This window comes from Camelus bactrianus, chromosome 13, assembly GCF_048773025.1.
Source record: "Camelus bactrianus isolate YW-2024 breed Bactrian camel chromosome 13, ASM4877302v1, whole genome shotgun sequence".
Classification (NCBI taxonomy): Eukaryota; Metazoa; Chordata; class Mammalia; order Artiodactyla; family Camelidae; genus Camelus; species Camelus bactrianus.
In genome coordinates this window covers 66445099-66472629 of record NC_133551.1, presented here as the reverse complement: position 1 = coordinate 66472629, position 27531 = coordinate 66445099, and the positions used below count along the sequence as shown (strand labels likewise).

The 27531-nt window shown below is 48.9% G+C and overlaps 1 protein-coding gene across 3 annotated transcripts in view; it reads right to left on the bottom strand.

The window, feature by feature from the left end:
• The window catches only part of CAPZB (capping actin protein of muscle Z-line subunit beta), a 130908-nt gene that overhangs the window by 53204 nt on the left and 50173 nt on the right, over nt 1-27531 (bottom strand). For all 3 annotated transcript variants that reach the window (XM_074377295.1, XM_010957447.3, XM_010957448.3), the window contains exon 2: nt 18747-18836. In XM_074377295.1, coding sequence (XP_074233396.1) covers nt 18747-18836 — 90 coding nt within the window. The remainder of the gene's footprint in view (nt 1-18746; nt 18837-27531) is intronic.

The following is a 27531-nucleotide window of genomic DNA, read 5'->3' as shown; positions in this document are numbered from 1 at the left end:
AGTTAAAATCCACCTAAGCGTATGAGGGGTTAAATACAGTGTCCGTACCCTCAAGGAGCTCGAAGTCTAAGAGGAGAGGGAGGGGCACAAGTGGAGTCCCAGCATGCTCTGTGCTATGGACATGGAAGTACTGGGTGCTATGGAAATGAGGAGGGTCACCCAGAGCATCTCCGGAGGTGAGAAGGGGCAGGGGAGGCCAGGGAAGTTGTCTTGAGGAGCTAACACCCGAGCTCAGTTATAAAAATTGAAGCAAGTGTGGCAGAATCGGTCACAAAGAAGCCAGCAGGACTGAGGTGCGGGAGTGCACTGTGGAACTCTGAACACTGATGGCCACACCACCCTGCGAAGATGCTAAAAAAAAAAAAAAAAACACTGTACATCTTAAAAGGGTGAATTTTACGGTATATGAATTACATCTCCAGAAAGCTGTTGTTTAAAAAAAAAAGTGAATTGAGAGGCTACTGCAGGCAGAGAGCACAGGCAGATCCAGGGAACTATAAGTTCAATGCAAATACAAAAAAATTAACTGGGGTTTCCAGCAAATAAGACTACATTACGTGACCTAAGTTTTGGTTAGTAAAACATGACCCCGGGCATCAGGAACCAGGGGCAGTGTTATCTTTCTCCTCACGCAGTTACGTCTATCTGGCTACTGATCCTTACAACCCAGAGCTTTCCCACATCAGAATAAACTGATGCAGCACACGGGAGGGGTGCGTCACCAGGCTGGAAGCCAGACATGGGTCCACAGTGAAGTAGGGCTAGATCACCGGACGAGCGGCAGCTGCCCTGGTCCTCAGTCTCCTCATCTCCACCCGAACAAGATGGGTTTTACGGTCCTCCAAGGCAGAGAAGAGGTACTTGTTGGAGTGTTGGTGTAGACGTGGGGGCTCAGGATGGTGAGAGTAAGAGAGCAAGTCTGGCCCACCTCTGTCTTGTTTCATTCAAGTTTTATGTAAGATTTAGTTTGAAAAGAGGGCTCCACTGATCTTAAAAATGTCTGAAAACCACTAGACTGGATGACCAATATGGTTCATTGCAGTTTAAAGATCCTACAAAGTTTCACAGTGCAAGACTTAGTCTATCTACTTACTATCTCTACAACCACCCACGATACGGCTTCACAAGCTCAGCAAAAGTTTGTGACGTTCCTCCTAAAACACCTGAGCAAGGAGCTGTGAGATCCCCGGGTCTGCCTCTGAGGTGCGCACGCACAAATGATGCAGGGAAGACGGGAAAGGCTTGTGACTGCGTGGGCTTCTCCCCTGATCGAGTCCCAGTGTAAAATTCTTAGGAAATTTCTCTATTTGTAGAACCCAAATAACCCCCTCTTCTCTCTTCCAGGAGTGAGGTCCTTCCCCCAGGAGCCCCTGCCCCTGTTCTGTTCACTAAAGGGAAGCCCAGTTTCTCCTCCTCCCCATGGCAGAGATCTTTATCAATGTTACCGTTCGCTTTGCTGATCAGAGACTTGAGTCGCTGGAGTTAGCGCAGCACCCGCTCTTAAAGGGGTTGGTAATGGATACTCATCAGAAAACACAGGCTCCTGCCGGGCGGCCTCAACCCTGACCCCACAGGCCACGCAGCTGCTCCACACCTGCCCAGTTCCTGGATGACTTCAAAGGTCGGGGGAAGCAGGCTGAGTGTGCCACACTCTTCTCAAGGGTTTTAAATCTATCTCCCAAAGCAGACTTGGTCAGGGGGATGACCTGGGCACTCGTCCTCCAGGGCCAGTGCCCGCCGGCCCGCACTGGGCTTCCTGACAGCCCTCGGAAAGGAAATGCTTCCTGCCTCTTCTGGTCCTGGGGAGGTGGACTCTCTCTCCAACTCACCTGCATGTCTCACATCTCTCACCAGCCAGAGGGCAGGACCTAACTTAGAGAGATACTCCTCAGACCTCTTCACGGAAACTCTCGAAACATTTCATAAAACACTTCCGAGCCCCCCAGCGACAGAATGCCATACAGTTTCTGAAAAGCAGGACCTAGACAGACCTCCTCCTAGAGGATTATATTAAGGCAAGGCCAAGGAACGGGTCTTTGTGCATTTCCAATGAATTATGCTTCCTGCTCCGGCTGACAAGAACCAGGCACTTTCTTCATCAAGGGAGAGCTGTGCCTCCTGCTGACATACCCTGATCCTCCCTGATTCCTTCCAGAGTACTTCCCTGACATCGCAGTACTGCTCCCCTCATACAGATGCGCTGGAGGACCAAGCTCATTTGTTCATTCTGCCCAGAGTGAAATCAACATGACACTCTAGTCTGTCATCCACTTGGAAGCTCCAACAGCACAGACACAAGGAGCATGCATAGCCATCTCCAAGGCCACAGTGAGAGACAGACAGACAGACAGACAGACAGACAGACAGACAGACAGACACACACACACACACACACGGTTAACAACAACAAAACCCAAAGAACATTTGCGCATGTAATTCCACAGAGACTTAAATTTCCTGTACAAAGGCAGAATAAAAGCCAAAAAGAAGAAACCTCCCCCCTCCCACCAAAAGTAGGAGCTTTCAAGGAGACTTGCTGAGTGGCAAACATTTTGGAAAGATGGAATTTTAAACACAAACACAAAAGGGCAGAGATTTGAGGCAGAAGAGCTATGCACGCAGCTGGGAGGCCCTTTAATTGGGGAAAGATTTGCAAAGCCTGTGGAGCATCGGCAAATCTCCCCGTGGTCTCAGGAATGGAAAGAATGTGGAAAGCAATGGGGTAATCAGCAAGTTCGAATTTGCTTGACACTCTCATGGAGGGGCGTGGTCCCATCCCTGGCCACCTTTCAGTGGTCCTGGTGATCCCTCAAAGCTAGAGAAGAGGACCACTGGGCCTGGGAGAAGACAGGGTAGATTTTCTCATTCCTAACGGTGCTTCCCACCAACACCATGCAGGAAAGCTCTCTGTCAGGGGGTTTTAAGACAGAAATACAATTCAAGGGAAAAACTAAACACCCCCTCAGACCGAGGGACCACACTTTCCACTTGCATGTATTATACAGCACTCTCACAAGTATTTCCAATGGACTAAAAGACCCTGCACATGGGCAGATGATCTATAATAAAACAGAAAAATGGTTACCTCTGCTCCATCCACCGGGAATGCTTGGACTCCCCGGGGTGGGAGCATAAGCAATGGTTTTCCCCCAAACAGCCATGCTGTTCCTCTTCTTTTTGGGACATGGTGACAGTCAACACTGGAGCATAGGTATTTAACTCTACTCTGGAGAATACCCTGTGCCCCCAGCAGTTATGAGAAGAGTTACCAAATCTTAAGTTACAAGGGTAGCAAGGATCAGGAACAAAGGCACAGACCCTGCAACCCTTACCTCCACCAAAATCTAAGAGTTCAGGAAAAATGGAAAGTCAAGAGTTTACTTCAGGTTCCCTCAGGGGCAGCAGCTGTTACCAAGCAAAACAGAGAAGGAGGCGCCCTGACTTGGCGGAGCACCTGACTGATAGGATTCAGGGTGTCCATGAGATCGGACAAGATGAAGGTAGGTGGCACTGGCAGTTCCATCAAGCATGTGGTCTCAGCAGAGCTGGCAAGGTCACTGCTTCCCAGGAAAGGGCTGATGTGGGCTTTCCTAGAGACTGATGGGCAGGTGGAATAATATAGTAAAAAGGCACATTTTGCAGCTCTAATCTTAAACTTGCAGATAGTCCACTGATCTCTGTCCCCGCCCTTATCCACCTAGAAATCAGAGTAGCAGTCAGCAGCTGATCCTCAGCGAAACTGGAGTGTGTGCCATCACCTGCTTTTGTGCAAGGGACCCACGAGGCCTGAGCCAGTGCTCAAAGCTCACCAAGCATCGGTCCCCAAGCTGTAATCGGGATGGGGACACACTGCCCCTGCTCCCTCTCTGCCTGGCTGGCTCCCTTCCTCTCACTCTGTGAGGCATGTCTCAGGCTTCAGCTACTCCAAGGTTCCCCTGAGACCACCCACGAAGGGTGGGTCTGGTGCCCCTTTGGTGGTGCTCCCACAGAACTCTGTGGTCCTCTCCATCGGAATCCTTGTAGTATATCCACCTGGGCGTCTGTCTCCCCAACGACTATGAGCTCATTAAAGACACAAATCTTTCACTCAGCAGGGGCCTGAGCAAGCCTTCCCTGGATGTCCATGACCTGCCACGCACTGGGGATACAAAACAGAAAACACTCCTGCCCTCAGAGGGCTTGGTGGGCAGTGAGAGTCATATCATCAAGCAATTTCACCCGAGAGTGAAGGGAAGTGCCATGGCTGGGGTGATGCAGTGGGAGAGGGCTGGGGAGAGAGGCCCGAGCAGAGGTCTGATGGAGAAGCAAAGTGGGGATGGTGCAGACATGTAGGCCCCCTAAAGCGGACGGCATGGCATGCACAACAGGACAGGGCTCGGGGCCTCAGGGAGACCCCACAGCAGGTCAGTATGACTCGGAGAGAGGGGTTCTAGGGGAGGCAGGCAGGGTGGACAGGGCCAGATCAAAAGCTCCCAAACCCAGGCTGTTGTCTGGGCCCCATTCTGATGACAGCGTGGAATCACAAGGGGCAGTGGAGGGTCGCGATCAGCACTGCATGTGGAAAGGTTACTCCGGCTGCAGGGAGGGAGATGCGGCGGGTGGGGGACCACAGACGGGGGGGCCAGAGGCTGGTGGAGCCATCCAGTGACCCAGGGTGGGGAAGCAGCAAAACGTTCAGTGAACTGCTCTAGAATGAGGATAAACACACCTTCACCCGACAGGCTGGATGGGGGTGGGCAGCACTCTTTAAAAGAGACCACTTCGGGCATATGGAACCACGTCTCCACTGGCCTCCAACAGCCTGAGCTGCACCCAGTGCCACGGGGGGCCTGCCTCTCTCCCGCACTCCCAGCTGTCCCATGTCCCACTTATTAACGCCTTCACCGTCAAGCCTGAAAGGTAAAGTGCCAGAGGCCACGGCCCTCCTGCTAGTGTGAGAAGCTCTGAGCGGCCTCGCTGCCCCACCTGGCGGAGAGATAGCACCATCTCCCAGAGTCTAATCAAGCACCCCCCCACCACACCCGCCAAATGGGTAACCCGGCCACTTCTGACAGGGAGCACACGCCTCCTCAAAAGGACAGCTGAGGTGTAACGGGGAAGGCCAAGAGTTCAAGCTGCTCTGTCGCTGAACTTGTCCTGCACAGACCACGTGCTGTCATAAGGCCCCTGAGGAGAGCTGGCCAGCACCTTCTTTTCTGTCATCACAGCACTTAGCTCTGACACTGGGCCTACCTGCACCCAATGCTGCCCCCCAAGCCCCTGACCCACATTACGTGGTCCTTACAACTGGCCTCTTTGTGAATGAGGTAAACTCATCATTCTCCTCCTCATGCAAATGAGGAAACTGAGGCACAGAGAATTTCAGCAGCCTACTTAAGGTCATCTGGACATTCAGGGCACACCCAGGTGCCGCTAACTCAGACTCCAGTGGCCTTAGAGACCGGCAATGCTTTACTGCTTTCCCGCAGACGGCCACCTGCCAGGGCCACCAGCCCTAGGACGAGGGGCTGAGGTCTCCTGAGCTACATCTCAGCTTCACGAGGCATCTCCGTTCATCCCTCTGCCTCAGATTACACGGCTTAGAATGTATAATATGCCGCCTTCCCTCTCAGAGTTTGGGGAGGGGTGGGTTGACTGGACCATTAACCAATGTTTATTTAGCATCAACGATGTGGTCAGGCACCACGCAGGATCTGTCCACACGGACCCTACAGGTGCTTCGAGGCCTGAGGGCCCTTGGGGTGCACACAATGACAGCACACGATGAACAGGAAGGGCTCTGGGCCAACTCCTGCTGGGGGACACTCCTTGGAGATGCGGCTCCCCGGAACATGCAGTGTTTGGAAGCAGGAAGCTCAGTGAAACAGGGAGGAAAAGGCTGGGGAAGAAGTGGTAAGCAAGCAGCTTTGTTTAAAGTGCCCAACGCACATCTCTGCTCCCAACTTTATTCAGCAAACAGTCAGAAACAGAGAAATCCACGCCGGTAAAGGGTAATCATTTCCAGCCCGGGGCAGATCTCCTAAAGGGTTTTGTTCTGAACCAAGAGTGTTATTTTAGCTTCCAGTCAATAGTAATTAAGCGTGCCTGTACATTCCAGAAAGAGGGGCAAGGGAGATTAACGATAATTAAATCTCTTCTGTATTTGGCTTCGAAATCTCTCCTGAGTAGCCAGCTGTCAGATACTTATTCCAAAGCCTCCATCTGACATAACTCCTACCACCACCATCTGTAACGTCAATTCTGGTCTTAGCTTGAAGGTTTCAATTACATAAAAGGTAACAGGCCCACTAGGACCTGAAAGTCTGGAGTTTCACAAGCGCTGTTCATACCACTTCTCTTGCGCGCCAAATATCTAGAATCTGGTCGGTAATCACATGTGAAGAGAGCCACAGGGCTGGACAGCCCCTTTGGAAGGCCTCTCGCAGGCAAGTTCTGTGCATCTTGTGATTGACAGGGTCTCTAATGAACCTTAATTGTGAGCGCGACAGGCCCAGGAAGGCAGCAACAGATGTGGCAAAGGGGCAACCGCAAACTGCCCAACTAATGAATAAAAAGTGTCCGGCCTGATGAGGGCCCCTGACCCAAAGAAGGGGGAGGGCGGAATCATTCCTCACCCCTGCACCTTTCTAAAGCTCTGACTCCTTTATGCAAGCAATGGGAAGCCTCTGGGTGTGCTGCCAGGTTCCCCTCCCCGACCTCCCATCTCCCCACAAAGAAGAACAGACACAATGCGCTCAGTGGTGGCAGCCTGGACGCGGGGACCACGTGATCATACTACAGCCACTTCTGACTCCATCAGCATTTCGGCTTAGACCATGGAAGGCCAAAAAGATGCCCTTCCAATGTGGGAAGGAGAAAGCTACACTCTATGAAGACTGAATAGCTTCTCCCTGGTGCTAATTACTGTGACCATGTCTGCATTCAGAGTCAGCCGCCCGCTGGTGACCTGCAGTGACAAGGAGAAAGCTGTTCCTGGAGAAGCTGGGGGCACAGATAGCATGGCGGGAGAGGAACAGGCATCTGAGTCACATGGGCCTGGGGGAACCCTGACCCTGACGCTGCTACTAATCCGCTGAGAGGCTCTGACCAACTCATCTCTCAGTTTCTTCATCTGTAAAATGGTGGACATAGAAGACTAACCTTGTACTAAACATGTAAAGCGTCTAGAATAGTCTCTTGTATCTGACAGTTATCACTTAAAGCCAGGAGACCAGCAGGGTTTCTATTCGTTTGCACAATGACCACATCACACTGGTGCAAGTTCCATGTGATCTCAGAACCCGGTACAGCCACTCTAAGCCAGGTACCATGCGGAAGCTTTACAAACACGATCTCTGGTTCTCAAGGTCAGTGCCCGTCTCCTCGATGGGGAAGTCGAGGCTCAGAGGATACACAGCTAAGATGTGTGGAAGATGAAAGTGAAGTGTGGCTGGGCCTTCAGACTGCAGGGGCTCAGCTGTATTATACCCCACTGCTCCTAAGCACACATTTCGGCCATCCAATCTCACACTAAGAGTTAGCCCCAAAAATACATAACTAAGAATTTTACAGAACTCTGGCCTCCAAGTATACTAAAATACACTGCCTTAACCTCACAAATAAGGGGGGAGGAGGCAGTCACGAGAAGGGAACCATTAAATAACCAATCTGTTTCCAAGCAATGTGCAAAATAACCAGGCACTCTACTTCAAGCCCACCGCGAACTTTCCCTCCTTGGCTGGTGGCATGTGCATCAGTGGTAGGAACAGGTAGCAGCAGGTGAGATGCTAAAACAGCCTCCCCACCACAAGAAACAGATTCAGGAGAGGCCCAAGAGGGGAAAAGCCAGGGACTAGAGGACCACTGCTGGCTGACTGTGAAAGACTCTCAGGCGTGGACCCGGGGTTCTCAAGCTGGAGAAAGGGGTGCCTGGGGGTGACACTGGCAGTGTGGGGGAGGAGAAGAAAGATTAGGGATGTGGGTTCAAGATGGGGACAGGAGATGAGCTGTCCTGAGAAGGTGCAAGTGGAAACTGAATGCAAGGGAAGGCACAAGAAAGCAGGACCCTGGAGAACAGAAAGGATCCCAAGGGCTCCAAGCTCACAGGTGGCCCGTCCTGGATGATATAGAGGTAAGTACCCATGTGGCACACCCCTGGATGGCTGAGGGAAGGCCATGAGGTCAAATGACCTGGGAGGCTACAACGTCAGCTGGCTCGTCCTTGGACACTGAAATCAACCTTAAAGTCTTATCAGACCATCCAACTACTTTGTTTAGCGTTCCTGTCCCAGGGCTTCCAAAGAACTCTGAATGATAATCTGACAACTGGGAGCAGTTATGCACCCAGGGGACTGAAGCAAGGGGAAGGGTGACTGCCAAAGCAATCAGCAAGGGGAGTGAAAAAGACCCACCATCCAGGGAGCCCACCCCCGACCAGAGCAGAGGGAGGAGCGTGCTGTTAGATCACCCTTAGCTCTGTGGAGTGACAAATGTTGTCCCTAGCCATGGAACCAGACAGCCACAGTCTGGCTCTGGCCTCCTCCACTCACTATGGGGTTGAGGGCAGTGGCTTTCTGTTTCCGGCTTTCTGTTCAGGGATTCCAACTTGAGAGTTCGGGAAGGTGGGGGGATGGTTTTCATGACAATCTAAAATCTCCTCCCTTTCAGGTTAAATAAACCAAGACCTTACAACTCTGTGCTGGGTTACACTGTCCCCTTCCAAACCCCGGAAGTCAAGGCTGGGGCTGTGTCCGCCTGGGGAAACAGAGTCAGGGAGGCTGCTGGGGATGTCAGGGCACAGCCTCCAGGCAGGCAGAAGCCAGGGATGCTAATAAAAGCATCAGTCAGCATTTTAAAGCACGTGTCTTATGTGCGCACGTTAGCACTTTATATGCCTTCCCAAATACCCACAGCCACCCCGGGAATGCACGTTTCTTATCCGAATCTGGTCTATGGGAGGAAACTCGGGGAAGTGAGGTAACCTGCCTGAGGTCTCAACGCTGGACAGTGACCAAGGTGGGACTCAAGGCCAGTCAGCCTCACTCTGCCCACTCAAGTGAGCAGCCAAGGTGACGGGGCCTGACCAGGGGAAATCCGCCAGAGGTCCACCTGCTCGCCTCTCTCCCCCCAGTCACCATTCGGGGCAGGTTATGTGATCACAGACCTGAGGGAAAACGATGCCTCTTCTGCCAGCAAAAGGGGACCCTGAAAGTAGTGACATCAACATAAGGGTATCCATGGAGATGCTCCTTTGGTTCCAGCAACAGAACTCGGATTCTGAGACTGAGCCCATCTGGCCCTCACCTCAAAGAGGAGGAGCCGAAGACCCAGAGGGACCTGCTGCTCACAGAGCGGGCTGGCGGCACTAGAAGAAGTCACAACCCAGGCTTCCTGACTTCCGGTAAGACTTGCTCAATGAATGTGATGCTTCCCCCCCCCCATTGAAGGAGCTAGTTCTCTATTTGAAAAAGACAGCAAGAAAAGCTATGTTTCTTTCTATGCCATTTTTATCAAACAGTTAATGAAAATTCAAAACATCACACTCAGTGCCACTGCCCAAAAGAATCTAAAAATCCAGGCCATCTGATGCATAGGTTATGAACCTTTTCTGGAAACCAATGTTTTCCACAGTAGATTGCATAAAAGTGAGTTAGAGAAACGCTGGGTTAAAGGAAAATGGGGTTGTTTCCTCTCTCTCTTTTTTTTTTAACTGCAGGACTTCTCAGAACCTTTATTATGACAATCGGCATGAGGAAACTCCTGGAGGGTAAATAGAGTGCGCCATGTTTCCCCAACTGCTGCTGTCTTTGTTCCTGACGAGACTCAAAACCAAGGTGAGGTGACCAATTTCGTGAAAGTCAGGAGAAGTATAGGTTGCATCCAGAAATATCACCCATTCATTGAGCAGAAGGAGGGGTCATCAGTGAAGGAGGCTTTCCCAGCCAGTCATCTTGTTTCATTTTGCACAGCTCGGACTAGGAAGGACGGAAAGGTTTGTGTGCTGGGCATCTGCACTGCCTCGTCCGTGCATCACTTGTCTGTGCACCTAGCTCTGCTCCAGCACATGGTGGTGGAGGGCCCTGGAATCACACTGCCCGGGTTCACAGGTTGGCTCCCCCACTGCTACCTGGTGACCCTGGACAAGCTGCCGAAGGCCCTGCCGCTGCTTTGGCCCAGTGAGGACAACGATGGCGACAACCTCAGAAGGTGTTTTCTGGAGATTTAAAGACATACACTCTTTGCCAGAAGCTACAAATATTTTTCAGTTTGTTCTTAGCCTTTTAATCATGTTAATCTGCACCTTACTGATGTTCTGATGTTCTCCCTCTGGGTCCTTCACGTTCTATTAATACGAGCCCACGGGAGTATGAGTACGCGCCCTGCAATGGACATTTAGCTTGTTTTGCTTCTAAATGATTAGCTGTTTCAGCAATTTTACTGAGGAATCAATTCCTCCGTCACAGGGAACAATGACTGTCACTCGTAGCTCCCACGTCACTGGGCCTGTTTCTGAGCTGTCCGGCTCCGTCGGCACCTGCCCCCGCGGGCCCCGCAGCGCTCCTCCCGCCTCGTGGGAAGCGTATTCCCAGGTGGCACGTTGTTCTACTGTTACAAACGGGATCTTGCCCTCCCATCCCCTGGCATCTTACATGTGTAACTGGTTTATGCCGTGCCGACTTGAGTACATTTGATTTAAAAGCAGTCAATTTACTGACCTGTCCTTTTATTTCCTGCAGTGTAAGAACCTGCTTTTCCTAAAATTTTTAGGTTTGCTTTATTAACTGAAAGAAGAAATAGTAAAATACTAATACTACTTGTGATTGGGCAGGACTTTTTTTTTAAGGAGCACCCCACCCCCAACACACAATGTCCTGTGTGTGTGTGTGTGTGTGTGTGTGTGTGAGCACGCACGCTGGGGGTTTGGGGGATTGGGGGGCGAGGGGAGTCTGCTGAAGAAGCTTTCACCCCTGCACAGCTGCTCCAATGAGCCCACTGCTCCCGTCAGCCAGGCCAGGCAGAATCAGGCAGCAGTTTCTTTGCTCATTAAACTCTGAAGGAGCTTCATACAAGGTGAGGCAGGAAGAGAAATTTTAAAAGCCTTTTTTCCTGAGGTACTTCAAAGTTCCATGGTGACCACCCTGCCCTCATCACAAATTTCCTTTGCAGCTTCACCTTTGAAGATGGTTTGACCTTAGCAGGACATATGGGAAGTGACATACTGTAATGCTTTCATTTTTAAAGACAGTAGTAATTCCATGGACAATATGCTGGACCCAAAGCTGGGTCTGACTCTTCCCTTGGTCACGTATCAGGTAGGGGCCTCACATGGCTCTGGGACATCCTCAGGTCCATCTATAAAAGGGGGTCCTCCCACTTACTTTACAGAGCGGCTATGAAGGTAAACGAAGTAATGGATGAGATGTATTAATGATGAGGCACATACATACTAGTGCTTCTGACATTTGATGGCTGTTCATTAAAGCTATTTCTTTTCCTATGTCATTCACTGAAAAAGACTTTATGGAGAATGAAAAGAGGCGGAGTCAAATTCTAAATCTGAGACCAAACAAAAAATAATTTCTGTTTTGAACTTCATAATCTCCTATGGAAAATAACAAAAGCATACTACAGGGTGGCTGACATTAAAGGGGATGGGAGACAGCTTTCAAACCACTTAGCTTTGGAGAATATCAAGCCTGAAGCCATAGTGGGTAATTTACCCTGACTGTTCTGGAATGGTCAGGACCAGCGGACATATCGTTACAGTCTCCTGGAGCAAAGTCTGCTTCACTCCCCAAGGAACAAGCACACAAAAGGAAGCAAATAACCCTGTACTTTTCTCCTTTGCTCGTTTGGTTTCAGGTTTAACTGTCTGGACTGCATGTGCAGTCTCATTCTTAATGAGATCAAATGAGGGTCTATTAATCTGCATATAACAGAACTCATCAGAATTTCAAATAACTTCTGGCCATAGCTATGGGGTGGGGGCAGGTTAGGTGAGGGGCCCCAGGGAAGCCCCACATTCTCTTTCTAAGCAAATGATGCCATTTCATCCTAGTTTAGAAGGGCTGCCTAGCTGCCACCTTGACATAAATCACCATTGGGTGGCAAGGTCCTTGCCTCAGCCACAGGCTGGGGTCCTGAGAGGGCACCTCCCTCTGAAGAGGCCCCCTGGGTGGGGAACAGAGGGCCAGTCCGGCACCTCGGGTCCAGAGTCCGCTTTCTCACTCTGCCCTGCTTTAGTCAGACAGCTGAAGTCCATTCAAAGAGCAAAATGCATGCATGAAAAGGCTCACCACAACTTTTCAAGGAATGGAGTTCATTAACATACTGCTGCAGGCCCCTGGCGGGAATGCCTTCTCCCCTTGTAAAGGGGGAACTGCAGCACAGAATCGCCTGCAGGAAAGCTCAGAATAAGCTCAGAAACATCAGCACGACAGAGGCTGTGCAGGGTCCCTGCACAATTACCAATCATCCGGGCCATTCCTCTACCCCCGCTCCAGAGACAACATCCGGCCCTGGAGAGAAAACTTCCTGGAGACCCCACCGCAAACACGCGAGTGGAAGCCAAGCGCCCCTACGCCCAACAGAAACCCACAGAGAACCTGCCCAGGTACCAGGGAACGAATAGGGGCCAGCACAGGCCCCTCCTCGCCTGGCAGGGCTACAGAACCCTGGCCCCAGCCCCGTGCGCCACGGGGGGGCACCCCCTTCCCCTGGGCTCCTGGGGGCCCGACAGCAGGGAGACTAAGTGCTGAGGGGAGACCCAGTCACAAAGCCCAGCTGAGCATCTCCAACCAAGGTTCCAGAGCACCAGCACACGCACACAGCAAAGCCATGTCCCTGGATGTGGGGAGGGGTGCCACTTCCTGGAGCAGCAACTTGACTCAAGGCCTTGGTGGAGAAAGCATTCTTTTTATGTTACAATGTCTTGCATGTGGGCATGTTATGGTTTGGAATGCACTTTTTAAAAAAGACAACACACAAAATTCTCTGCTAGAGGCAGCCACTTTCGGCTTTGCCCTCAAAACTCCAAAGATATGTATGTGCTCTCTGCAGGAATACTTTGTCAGAAATACTTCGGGAAAGGATCTGAGAAGCAGTTACGAGGCCAGGTGCAAGGTGGCCAGCAACCAGTCAGAAGAGAGGGTGCAGCTTGCTGAAGAGCCTGTACCACCTTCAGGCAAAGCGAAGGAAAAGAGCCGGGCCTGCTGTGACCCGTGACAGGTATGCCGCGTGCAGAGCGGGCATGGCTGAGCCCTCCCCCTTCCAGAAAACCGCGCCTGAGCTCCCCAGTGACGTCAGCTCTGTGGAGCGAGGCCTTTCATCGAGCAGCCCCAGCGCCCAGGATGGGGTGTGGTGCTCAGAGACGTTAAATACTTGGAGAAAGAATAGCTCAGTCCCGCGATTCTAGATAGCCGTTGGCAGAGCTGATTAGCTGGTCAAGACCAAAGGGCCGAGACAATCCAGCCAAGGTCATTCTTATCACGGATCCAGCTCTAGGCTCCCTGTATTTTTTTTTTCCCCTGTGGAAGAAAAGCCAAGGAGTAAAGGTTGTGTTTCTTCCCAGGGCTGAGCGCAGGGTCTGGTTCACAGGAGGCGCTCAGTAAATGCTGGCTGAGTGCACCGGCTTTTCGCCTAGGCTAAGACCTCTTTAGCATGAAGACATTTTAAATGCTGTCTTTGAAATAAAGGAGGAAATATGCTGGTATGAGACTGTTTTAAATCTGGTTACTCTCCAACACAGATGAACCTGATCATGTGTGGCCTCCCGGGCCCCCCGCCCAGCACATCCTCATCCCCTGCGGACAGAACTGAGCTCTATGCTCTCTTCCACACAGCTCTCCCCGGGAAAAGCACTTCCAGATCTCACAGATTCAACTATCAGGGACTGAAAAATGGCAATGCTTTGCAGAAATCAGATAATCAGTAACATTAATGACTGTTAAATAGTAACATTAGCCTTAATTTCAATCACAAAGGTGTGCGAGCTTGACTTCCTGGCTGCTTCATGGAGCGGGGTGTTGGCAACACAAGCTGAAGGTCTCTGCTCGCTGGTTCACCCCGTGCCCTCCAGCTGCCAAGCAGGAATCTCCCTGCAGACTTCACACTACCTACAGGTGGACAACTTCTGTGAACTGCTCAAAGTATAGGTACTGCTGAGGCTGGCCCTTTCTATTTCTGGAGGGCAATTCTGGCTGCTAAAAAGAAATGTGCTGAGATGAAAACCGATCAAGTTCTCCACTCCCTGGTCCAAGCATCAGGACGGCTCTTCCACCGCTAACCCACAGGCCTGGCAGAATGGCCAAGGTGCTTTCCCAGCTCTGAAGTCTTCCCCCTTGCCTGAGCAAAGTCTGGGAAGACCCAAGGGCTGGGCCTTCGGGTGACTACAAGCAAAGGCGGGAAAAGGAATTAAAACCTGAAGCAACCAACGTTTGCAAGCAAAGACTTTTCTGCCCGGTTAAACAGACTTAGGGCTATTTTTGGTTTGCTCTTAAAAAGGCAAAGGACGATGGCCTGCTGGGTGCCAATTTGCAGAAACAAACTCCTTCCTCAGCTCAGGGCTCAAAATACACCCCAGCCGAGAAGTTTCGGCTAGCGCTGCCAGTGTGCAGAGTAAAGCCATAGAAGGTCAAAGTTTAGGAAGCCAAGGGAGCATCTTAGCATCATATGATTCCTGCCCACATGGACTTGTGGGTATTTCTGAAACAGCTTAACAACGGACTTCGGCTGGCTTCATTCTGGTACAATGGGATTAATATGTGATAAAACGATGTTTTGGTCATCTGCAAAGGAAGGTCAGTTCCCACCAATCAGAGTACACATCATAATCCCAAGGCAGCAAAAGCTCTGCTGGTGGAAAGGAAAAAAAAAAAAAAAAAGAAAAGAAAAGAAAACCAATCTGGCATGATAAATCGGGCTGCCCTGGCCAAGCTGCCAAACATACGCCACATTTCTCTTTAATTCTACTCTGAAATTGGACCACTGGTGGACTGGATCAATCCCCCCACAGCTCTCTGGCTCCGACATCTAAGCGAGGCCATTCCCTTCACAGGGAACGCTGGCAAATCCTAACATTCTTGTCAGTCTTACACTTGGAGACTTTTCTTGAAAACAACTGCCTCCCCGTCATTATTTGAGGCAGGTGAGCCCAGGAGGAATGCCTGCAATGCACACCGGGCCAGAGCATGAGCTGCTCTGAAAACATCTGACTGATCCCAGATTCCACGAAACAAAGGCCCAGACGCACTGCTTCTCAATGGGCCCACAACAGGGCAGGTTTTCTACAATTACCACTTTGGGAAGAAAACAAAACAACAAGTGAACTTCAGAGTCACAGCGATACACTCAACAGGGACCAACTCTTAAAAGAACAGAAGAATTTTGCAGCAAATCCAGTTAAAAAACAACAACAAAAAGAACAAAAAAACACCCTGTCATTTCCAAGGAAAACAGAAGAAAAATAGTAGTGATGAAAGAAAAACATTCAGAGAAGTAATTTTCAGGACTGGTCACTGGATCCAGCACAAACCAGCCCAAATGCCCCACACACACTGCAGTGCATAGCAAGGACCTTGAAGCAAGCAAGACCATTAATCAGAAGGTGGCTTTTGAAGCATGTCAATATAGTTTTAATGAGGCATGCCTTACCAGATCCTAATTCGTTGAAAAGTTATGCTCCATTTCCATTTTGACACTCATCATAGTTCAAATTAAAAAATTAATGAGAATACCAAATCCCCAGTCCATTCCCGGTTGATGGGAATCCACCATGGCATCTTGCTCAGGCTCAGCAGGGAGACAGGGGCCCAAGGTTGGTCCCCATACCACCCGGCAGGGGTCCAGCCTCCCCATGAAGCAGCGGACAAAAGCAAATTGCACATCCTAAGTGGCCCAGCTCTAAGAAGGGAATGTCTTTCATGTCTCTACTTTACTTTTTTTTAATTATGTGAACTTTAAATAATTTTCCATAATACATCTATGCCTTAATATTTTAGATTAATAATGAATCAAATTATTTAACACTTCTTCCCCAGACAGGTAAGACAGACACATGAGGAAGATGCACCATATTTAATCTGCTGCTCTGAGTGTGAGTGATTCGACCCGAAGGCTCCCAGCAGCTATCCCAGGAGGAGCAGTCAGGATTCCTGTGCCACCTAGTTCGCCACAGCACTGCCCTGCTTCTTCCTCAGAGTCTACATCACCTAAAAAAAGGTGAAGTGGTGATACGGACATTTGAGGGGTATTGTGAAAATTAGATGAAATGATAACACAAACGGCAGCATCCAGCTCAGCCCCGGGAATATAGCAGGTGTTCAGCGAGTGTTAGCTGCCGACCCCACAACCTACGTCTGCCTCCCTCCCCTCCTCCAGCCACATTCCACAGAAGACAGAGTTAAAAGTGGGAGAGTAGCGCGTTCTGGCAGTAATCTCTGGGCTGCCGCACACCACACGTCGCCTATCAGGGACAGAGTGTGGTGTGTCCAACCTGGGCCTAAGTTCCCACCAGCACACTAAGCCCCCAGGCTGCCTCTCTCACCTGGGGCGAAAGAAGGCTCCTGATGCGCCTCCCATCACCATCAACGCTGTGGTTTCCCTGCTGAGCCCAAGTAAAACCAGCTCGTGCAGCGAGGGAACTGGCTGTCCAGGCTCCCACCAGTGCAGCTGCCTGCGCATCTGACATACAGAGTGACGAGGGAGCCACAGAGAAACTGCCCAGCTGCGGAAAAACACTTCCACTGCCATAAGAACAAGACAGCCTGTTGAACACCAAGAAGACTCCGCTGAGAAAAATGTGCTCATCGCTTCTTACTTCTATGTTTGGTCTATTTCTAAATCACAGTAATAACTACATCGGTGAACTAAGCAGAAACGCAGCCGAGCACGCCGTTGGGCCAAGCGGGAAAGCAGCAGTCTCTGCAGCTGACCCAGTGCGGGGCCGGACCCCACCCTCGGCTTCAGCCCCCTCCTCCCATGCACCCCACCCAACCCGCACACGATCAATCAAAACTCTCCGACCCAGAAAAAGAAGGCACACAGCACCTCCCAGGCTGCACCCTGCAGTGCTACCCCGAAGGACTGATGGGCAGTAAATAAGGCCATGCAGGTAAACTGCTCAGCACGCGGCACTGCACACAAAAGTTCCTAAGTGGGCAGATGGTGACAATTTCACATCACGTGCATGCCCTCCCTGCTAACTTTCAAGGACACCTCCTACCTATCCAACTTAACATTTCATCATTTCCCAGTAAAGATCATTTCTTTGACTCACATTTCATACGCTCATCCAATGTCTGAGCCAATGTTTAACACTTAGGCTCTTCCACATAAAACTCCAAGTGTATGGCACCCCCAGAAAAACCTGAAAATAAGCCACAGATGCTCATACTCCCACAGGACAAGAAGCGCCTGCAACAAAGGGTCCACCCGCCAGACCCCTTCTTTACACCAAGGCCGTTTTAGGGATCTATTCCACCTCCCACCCCCAACCCCGGGCTCTGGGTGTGTGACCCCAATTCTGAGCATATAGTGGGTTCACTTGCATCACAATTCAACCTTCTGTTCTTTAACACTCGTCTAAAATGGAGATCTGTCTAGCCAGGACCTGTCAGTTTCCATCCACCACTTCCTCACTTCCATCACAAGCACCTGCAGCTGGCTTTCTCATCAGCACTATTTACCTCGAGAAATCTCCTCCTCGCTTCTAAATTATTACACAGAAAAGATAGCAAGCCCCAACTCCGCCCACAGGTTTGACTGTTCACACAGCTGCCTCTCGCTGGGAGTTTGTGTCCCTGTAAATACAAATAGTTGCACAATGGACCTTCCAGACCTCTGTGAAGAGTTTTATCTGTGAATGATGCAAGTCTCCTGCAGTAACGTTTTTTCCCTAGTAAAACTGTTCTGAATTCACACGATGGAACTAAATATATCACTACGGCATAAGAACAAGTTCTCAAGTCACCATTTTAAATGAAATCTAACTGATAGCAATGGTTGGCAACTAATGGTTACACCCAAGAAGGCAGGGGACACAATGAAAAGAATAGGGGACAATCTCGGAGGGCTCAGGTTCTGACCCGGAGTTGGAACCCACTGGCCAAATGACCTAGTAACTCAGTTGGCTCTTGAGGACTGATTTTATTTTACTTCTTTTCATTATTTCCCATAGCTTTATAGGTGTTTTCGAATACTGTGAACATTTTCAAATAACATTATGGGGCAAGTTAATCTTTGGCATCATTTTGAGACCAATCATTCCACATATATGAATACACAAGTAAAGATTTAAAAATTACATGTGATGAGCTCTTTTTTTTTAAGCCAATTTTTGGGTTTTATTCCATTTCAAGCTAGAAGTGAAGCCATAAAGCATTTGTACTGCTTCAGCTGGAGAAACATCCACCGTGGCAGAGACTAGCAGAACCTGGTACCGGGCCCTGCTAGAAGCCTGCTGGATGTGTGTGGCCTCTTCTTCCCTGTTCCTAAAGGTAAGCTCCAAGCAAGTGAAAGCAAGGCATCGGGGGCAAGAGGACAGGTTGTAATCAGAGTGCCTGTGTTGGGTTTTATTAACAACACAGATGGCACTGAAAGAACGGCAACCATGGGAACCTCACCTCTGTCTGGAGGAATCTCGTAACCCAGGAGGGTGCCTGGCTGGAGAGAGAGAAGGTTTCTTGCGTGCTCTGAATTCTGCAGGGAAGAGGGGACACAAAGGCAACCAAGCCCCAGCCCCACAAGAAACCACACAAACAGGCACTTACCAGGTCGATCAGGTCGCTGAGGTTTTTCTCGATTTGCTGTGGAGGCAGGCGCCTCATCAAGTCCAAGGCACAGTCCAGCTGCTGGTCACTCTGTCAAGGGAGAGACAGGAGCGTCTGAGTCACTGTGCACCAGAAACACGAAAAACAAAACAAAACAAAAACCCTTTTCAAAAACATCCTCGCAGTTGCAGCTTGCTGGGGCATCTTGAGACCAGACAGGCCTGCGGGGGCCCCTCCCCCACATCTCCTGGAGGGAGATGCACCAGTCCCTCTCTGGTAGCAGTGTCTGTCTCAAGTGGAAACATCCAAAAGTTAGTTAAGCAAGTGGGAGGTGGGCTGGAGAGCTGGGAAAGCTGCCTTGCTTTACCCACATCTCAAAGCCCCATCAACTTTCCCTCCCCAATGAGACAGACCATCAGACGTATTAACTCCCAACTGGTTCTGCAGTGAGCTGGCTCGCGTCACAGGTTAGGCACTGTCCTTTGCTGGAACCTGGACGTGAACATCAGGAAATATGCTGGATGAGCTCCACGCCAGGGGAAAAACAAGTGGCAAGATGCGCGCAGATGTTTACACTTCTTCAATCGTTCAGCTGAGGCTGGGTACACCTTCCTGGGTGCCAGGCCCTTGCAAAACAGACCAAGACCTGTACCACCTACAGCCAAGCGCCCGCTCTCGCTGGCCACGTGAACTACACGTGCATAAACTGGGGGTAGGTCTGGGAGGATCCAGACAGCCGGTGTTCCCTGAGCACCCTCCCTGAGCTGTGCACGAGTGCTTCACAATAAGCCCTCCATTTCATATTCATGCTGCAAATATTTGCAGAGAGCCACCATGTGCCAGTCACCACAAATACGTAATAAATAATGAAGGGAGGGAGGGAGGATCTGACTGGGGGCAAGACTGGTAGAGAACAAAGTATTAATCGTGCACAGTGGGCTACAGCACAGGAGAGGCCACAGGAGGAATGACCAGAAACAAGGTGAGAAAGGAGGCCCGGTGAAATGGTGAGGACATCACACGCGACCCCAAGATGGGCAAGTAAGGCAGACGGAGTCCCCGACACAACCAACCCGACGCACTCTCTGATTTGTATCCTGAATCCGCTCTGCTCAGGCCTATCTCGGGATTTTTAAAACCCCTAAACCAACAATCTAAAGAATCTTCATAGACTACACAAGGTCTTCCTGGCAACACAACATTTGGTGGTAATTAAATATAACCTTTGGGGGAAAAAATTATATTTATATATGTATAAAACCTTTGATTATGGCCCCATTAGCACTTCCAGGCAAATGAACCACAGACAGGCTGCGGGACAAGGACCCACTTTATCCACACCAAAGACATAACACATTAAATTAACTGGAGGCAATTTCACTTCCAGGTAATTGATATGGCATGCACGGCAGGTTGTTTTCAAAAAAGAAAAAAACAAAAACAAAAAAACCTTATCCCCTGCTCAATATGGTTATCAGTGACAATTTATTCTGAGACATACAACAAACTGGCTATAACCTGCAGAGAAACACACACACACACTCTCTCTCTCTCTCTCTCTCTCTCTCTCTCTCTCTCTCTCTCTCTCTCTCTCTCTCTCTCTCTCTCTCCCTCCCTCCCTCCCTCCCTCCCTCTCTCTCTCTCTCTCTCTCTCTCTCTCTCTCTCTCTCTCTCTCTCTCTCTCTCTCTCTCTCCAGGGAACTTACAGCACTTGCTTTGCTTAGTGAAACACTCCAGCAACCAGGTATTCCCTGCTTGGGCCATGTCTTCTATGCCAGCCAAGGCCACGGTGATGTGGGTCTAGCCAGCTGCCAGGGTAAGACATTTTGACACCACTTCTAGGGTCAGGAACACAAATAAACTGATTTGACACTAGAGGGACTTATAGCCAACAGCCTCTTCTGGCATTCAGTAACTTATGACCCTGGGCAAATTTCTTAACTTCAAGGAATCTCTGCTTATTTATCCCATGAAACGGAATAAAGGAAACCCCATTGAAAATAGAAACAGAGGCAGAAGGGGGAGCTCTCTTGCACTACCAGTCAACACACTCCAATAGGGAAAGAGGTACCTTGCATTCCCAGCAGGAAGGGGTCTCTACACCCCAGAGGAGGAAATAAGAGTTCTCCTTGCTCAGGAACAACCCCAGCTAGTGGGAAGCCACCATCACCCTGAACTCTCAGTTTCCTCCAACGGACGTTCCTTCAAAGCACCCCTCTCTGTGCCCGCTTTTTTCTATAATGTTCCTCTCCTTTGTTTGCTGGACTTGTGTATAGTTTTTGCTATTCTTTTCCTGAACTGCAATTCTCTGCTATTCCTGAATAAACCCATTTTGCCAGTAAAATAACTGGCTGTTTTATTTTTAAGGTTGACAATCCATAAAATAGGGATTAATACCTACTTCACGGGGTTGTTGGGATGATTTAGCTAATAGCTGTGAAATGTTTAAAAATAGTGGTATGGGTTTGAATGGGAGTATTTTTTGTGTATGTGTGCAAAAATGTGATTTAATTTAAAAAATTTAAAAATATAAATATTTTATAACACTTGCCTGACTCAACCCAACCTTAAAGTCTTTTCCTGTTGCCCTCAACTGGAGCTAGGTGTTCAAACTCCATAAAATAGCTATGTACGCCCTTGGCCGTGCAGGAATAGAAAACCCTAAATGATTCAAGTTAAATTAGTTAAAAGGTGTAAATTAATGGGCCAAAGACCTTAACAGACATCTCACCAATGAAGAGATACAGTGGCAAATAAGCATATGAAAAGATGCTCAACATCACGTCACCGAGAAATGCAAATGCAAATGAGATATCATTACACATCTACTAGAATTGGCTGAAATCCAGAATTTTGTTAACACAAAAAGCTGAAAAGCATATGAAGCAACAGTAACTGATTCCTTGATGGTGGACAGGCAAAATGGTACCATCACTTTCAAAAACAGTTTGGCGGTTTCTTACAAAACTAAACGTGTTCTTAACACACAATCGGGCAGTCATGCTCCTTGGTATTTCCCCAAAGAAGCTGAAAACTAGTGTCTACACAAAAACCTGCCCACAGATGTTTATGTCAGCTTTAATTTTTGACAAAACTTGGAAGCAGGCAGATGTCCTTCAGTAGGCGAGTGGATAAAGAAACTGTGGTACATCCAGACAATGGAATGTTACCAAATCATGAAAAGACCTGATGAAAGAAGCCCATCTAGAAAGGCTACCAACTATATGACTCCAGCTGCATGACGTTCCGGAAGAGACAAGACTACAGAGATAATGTTAAAAAAAAAAAACTCAGCGGTTGCTGGGGGCTAGAGGGGAGCAGATGAGCACAGGCAGAGACCTATCCCGGATAATACTATCGTGGTGGGTACGTGTCATTTTCAGTTTGTCCAAACCCACAGAACATGAGCCCTAATGGAGGCTATGAATTTTGAGTGGTTATGACGTGGCAGTGTAGGTTCACCAACTACAGCTCTCCTGGCGGAAGCTGACAGTGGGAGAGGCTACGCGTGTTCACAGAGGCAGGCAGGGAGGAGATGGGAAATCTCCATAGCTTCTGCTCAATTTTGCTATGAATCTAAAACTGTTCTCAAAAAATCAAGTCTATTAAAAAAAAATGGTGTGTATTAGCATTTCTCAACTGGGATTGACTGTGCCCTCCCCACAAACCCCCAGGAGACATGTGGAACGTATGGAGATATTTTTGGTTGTCATCACTGTGCGGGCGGGGAGCTACTGGTATCTACTGGGGAGGGGGCAGGGATGCTTCTAAAAACCCTACAATGCACAGGACAGACCCCAATAACGTGGCCCAAAATGTCAGTAGAGTCAAGTTTGAGAAACCCTTGTTTAAAAGAACTGTTTTAGGGACTGCATACTCCCAGACAGATAAATGTAAGGTCCCAGAAAACTGCATGTGCACAGAAACATTTTATATACAATTCTAAATCACAGACTACCCATAACATTAAAAACTTCTGGTCTTTGGAAACAGTTTCAACTGGATAGTAACAATATTCCTGAGAACTTGAAAAAAAATTTTAGATTGAAGCCTAGCTACACTGAATCTTTAATCCAGAACATAGCGGGATGTTCAGAAGAGATTAAGCAGAAATTGAGTACTGTATTAGCCAGGAAAAGTAAAGTCGTAACTTGACCGGAGAGTCAACATGAAAAGGCATTGTTTAACTGTTCTGTGGCGCCTATTCACATACCCTCAACCCCAATATGCTGATCACAGCCTTACCACCACCCACCCCCCGGGTGTGCTGGTAACATAAGGCTTCCTTCTGGACCGTCCTCTGACTGTATTTAGTGGAAAGCACTAAAATACTACTACAAAAATGGTCTCACTCATGTTTTGTATTAATCCCAATAATCTTAATAGGAAATATTCATTACAGATTTCTAGAGCTAAAGATGTCTAACTATCATTAAATTTAAAGGATTTAAAGTTTCCTATAAGCCAAGCAACATGGGAAAGCTTAATGATGGCTCATAAAAAGTTAAAATTAGAGTTAGCTGGAGCCCTTCACTTGGGAGTCATCCCAAGTCCTGAAGGGTCCAGACAGGAAATAGCACAAGAGAATGAAGAAAACATGGATGATCTACAGCTACATGCAACAACATGAGTGACCGCAGAAACAGAACGATGGCGGGGCTCGGGTGGGGAAGCAAGTCCCAGGGGACCTCCCAGGATGCTGCCCCTTCTGGGAAGTGCAAAAACAAGCAATGCTGCTGGACACCTGAAACTAACACTGTAAATTAACTATACTGCAATTTTTTAAAAGTCAATTAAAGAAAAGCTTTGAGGAAAAAAAAGCAATACTGAACTTTATTATTTTGTGTGTGTGTGTGTGTGTGTGTGTGTGTGTGTATTTCAAACTAATATGGCAAGGCTTTCTTATTAGCCAAGACAAGAGAATGATAAATACAAAATTCAGAGAAGTGAGAAGAGTAGTTATAAGGGAAGAAGCCATCAGCAGAAGATCAAAGTCGATATTCGTCTAGGTTGTGCACAGAACAGTGGGTTCAAGGATAGTCATGGTATCATGATGCTTAAGCTTACACATGTGTTCCTTTATAGTTACCAGATACCTATATTTTTTATGGATTATTTTATTTTCATATTTTTCACTTTTTATCTGTGATATCACAGGGGGAGGTGGTTTATTTACTTATTTATTTTAATGGAGGCACTGGGGATTGAACCCAGGACCTCATGCATGCTAAGCATGGGCTCCACCACTGAGCTAGACCCTCCCCCATTACCTAAATTTTTTTGAATTGATTTTTGTGTACTGTGTAAGACAGTGGTCCAGTTTCATTCTCTTGCATGTGACTGTCCAATTTTCCCAACACCATTTCTTGAAGAGACTATCCTTTCCCCATTGTATATTCTTGGCTCCTCTCTCGTAAATAAACTGACCATATATGCATGGGTTTATTTCTGAGTTCTCTATTCCGCTTCATTGTCATCATTTCACTTCACTAAATATTTTTTAAAGGTAGTAGAAAAAAATACAAACAAGAGCAAGCAAGGACAGGAACTGGGATTCGGGTGCTCAGAGTCCGAAGTCTGCACTGTCACTGGATGTCTGTGATTTAGTCTGCTCACTTAACCTCATGGCCTGGGATTTGGGCCAGATGGCCTCTAAGATTTCTCCTAGGTGGCCTGTGCACTGTCTCCTAGTGTAAGTGCAGATGTACCCACTGGGTCCCACCTGCCCCACCCTTCAGTAGCCCCCTGCAGGCCTACAACTCGGTTTCAACTCAATAACCATGCCTTGAGTGCCAACCACTGGCCAGGCCCTGGACCAGGCTCAGTGAATGAAACCTAGTCCTGATGCTCAAGCAACCATCCACAAGAGAGGAAATTATCACAATGCGAGTGTGATGTCCACAACAACGGGACGCAGAAGGGTGCAAACGAGGCACAGCTCACAACACCCTGATTTGCACTTCTTCATGTATCTGTTATTTCCCTAGGATTTCCTGCCCTGGTCACTGCTAATTGGCTTCCTACTTATCTTGTGTACTATCATCCCATGACAAAGGGCTCTCCACGTGACAGTTCCTTCAAACTCCTAACTGATCCTGACACTTTCCTCATAAAACGCGCTTCCCCAGTTCCACCTTCCGCTGGTGGGGGTCCAGCTCACAAGGTAAACAGCAAACGAATGACCACGTCACTTCACTCTCCAGAATTCTGTGCCCATTCAATTAGTCATTCAATAATTATTTGAGCGTCTCCTAGGTGACAAGCACTGTTTCTGATGCTGAACGGTGAAAATAACAAAGTCCCTGTCTCCAGGAACTTACAGTGTAGTCAAAACCTATCCAGAAAAAGATCGGAGACGAGCCCTTGTAAGGATGCTGGGATAAGGAGGGGACGGCTTCCCCGCCGTAAGCTGGTGAGGCTCCGAGGGACGGGTTTAAGCATTTGGTGGTGTTTTTTCAGAATATAAACTGAGCTAGAGAATGTTCCACTTTCTGCTGGCTTTTCACATGACTTAAAGAAAAACACAAACTGTTTAATAAATCACCCTATAACAAGTAAAATAACTGTTAACAGACACTAGAACAATTTCTCAGAGTAAGTCAGTCAGTCAAAGAAAACACTATGGCTTAAAAAAATCTACCAACCACTTTTCAGACCCCAGACAGTCAATCACTTGCATACAGTAAAATCCGGCCTATTAAATGAACTACAAGGGCAAAGATTAACTTGGAAACCATCACCAGACAACAGCTATTCAGTTCCTGGGTAGGGATGCAGACAACAGGACATGTCCCAACCTGTGATAAACTCACGTTGACTACAATAAACACCCCATCCACAAAAGAAAACCGTGGCAGTAAAGGGCCACAGTGTGTGAGTGGCACGTGGACCCGCCCAATATTTCTCACAAGAGGGGCCACCCAAGTCAGGTACCGCGAGCTGAGCAGGGGCCCTGGGGAGACGTGGGGCAGCAGGTGCCGGGAGACGGGGGACAGGCTGGGAGGTGACCGCGCTTAGGAGGAAGGGCCCCACAGCGGTGCGGCCCTGGTCCGGGGGGCCAACAGCAGGCCGGCTCTGGGGCTCCGCAGAGCCGCCCCACTCCCTGTACTTCTGCCTTTGCCGACATTACAGGTACAGCTTCTGTGCCATGTTGTTTGGGCTTTAAAACTTTAAAATCTTCTTCTCCAGAAGGAATGAGGAGCCCCTGAAGGCTTCTCCACAGAGGAATGAGAGGCGTATTGCTGTGCCTTAGAAGGTGAAGCAGATTACAGTTTCCAAAAATGGCCATAACAAGCCCTGCCGCCCCACCTGTCCCTCTTACAACGTGACTCTGTCATTCTTCCCAGCGAGAGGTGGCGTCCGTGTCACCTCCCCTTGGAACAGGCTTTTATCAAAGTAGAACAGCAGACCCGATCTCTGCCACCTCTGAGGCCAAATCACGAAAGTCAACTCACCCTCGGCCTTGCCTGCTGACGCCTAGAGCTGCAGCCCCAAGCTGCAACGTCACCAGCTCAACTGCCCTAAGGTGGCCATGCTGTAAAGAGGAGTGACTGAGCCCAGGCGGGAAAGCCACAGGAGGCGGCCCTGCAACTCTGGAAAGTGAGATCCTGGCCAGCCCCCACTGCTCCAGGCCTGCGCTGCTCCAGCCTCAGCTGTCGGACTGCAGTAGCATGAAACCCCAGTCAGTACGCCCAGCTAAGGCTCTCCTGAATTCCTGGCCCAAAAAACCACTGGAGATTCAGATGACATGATTACTTAAAACATCACTAGGCTTTGGGGTGATTCTGTTAGACACAATGATGACTGACACAGAAGGATGCCGCTGGCGACTGTGGGAGACAGTCTGGGTCAGCAGGGGGACCTCCGCAACAACCAGGGCTCTGGCTGTATGGCTGGAGAGGACAGGAGGGCCAGAGTCTTCAAGAGACAGAGCAGACAGGACAGGTTACCTACCAGGAACGAGAAGTCGGAGATGACTAAGTTTTCTAGCGGGGACCACCCGCTAGGAGATGATGCCGCAGCCTGGCTGGCGTGTGTGTGGTTGTGTGCGCCCTTTTGTAACAGTGTTTGGAATTTTAAGGACGATCAGTAACTCAAACTGCTGCGATTTCTGAGCCTGGGCTGCTCTCGTGACTGGCCAACACAGCACTGTCACTTCGCAGCATCTGTCTACACATAAACAACCAATCAAAGCTTCAAGGCCTTTATAGTTTGTTCTTAGATTCAGCAGAACCTTCACTGGTTTACATTCCCAAGAGGCTCAGCAAACACTTCACAGACAACACGAAGGTAAATGTCACTGGAGCCCAGGCCGATTTATCACAAATTTATGGAGTCTAACTCAACCATGGTTTGTCCTGCATAATCTGTGACCCAACAAGCAACTTTGTTTAAAAGCTGAGTCTGTTTTCCACTATGTGGCTCAGGAACAATTTGTGCCGGGGGCTATTTGGGGAAGATTCACAGGCCGGTCCAGCCAACTACTCATTTGTAGGTCACTTTGGAAAACTGCACAGTTTGGATTAATAAAAAGAAAAGTGTTTCTTCCACTGACTGACTGCCCTCAGGTTGAATCTTCTGGGAGGGACACAGTGATGACAGTGGCACATGGAGGGTGATGTCTCCACAAACCCAAGCAAAAGCATTCCCTCTGGATGACTTCTGTTCCCATGGGAAAACCCAAAACCTCACATCAAGTTAATCAAAGCCACAGTGAGAGCCCACTTGGCAGACCAAGCCTCCTTCAACCTTTTGGCGTTCACAGTATATCATCATAGTTGGGTCA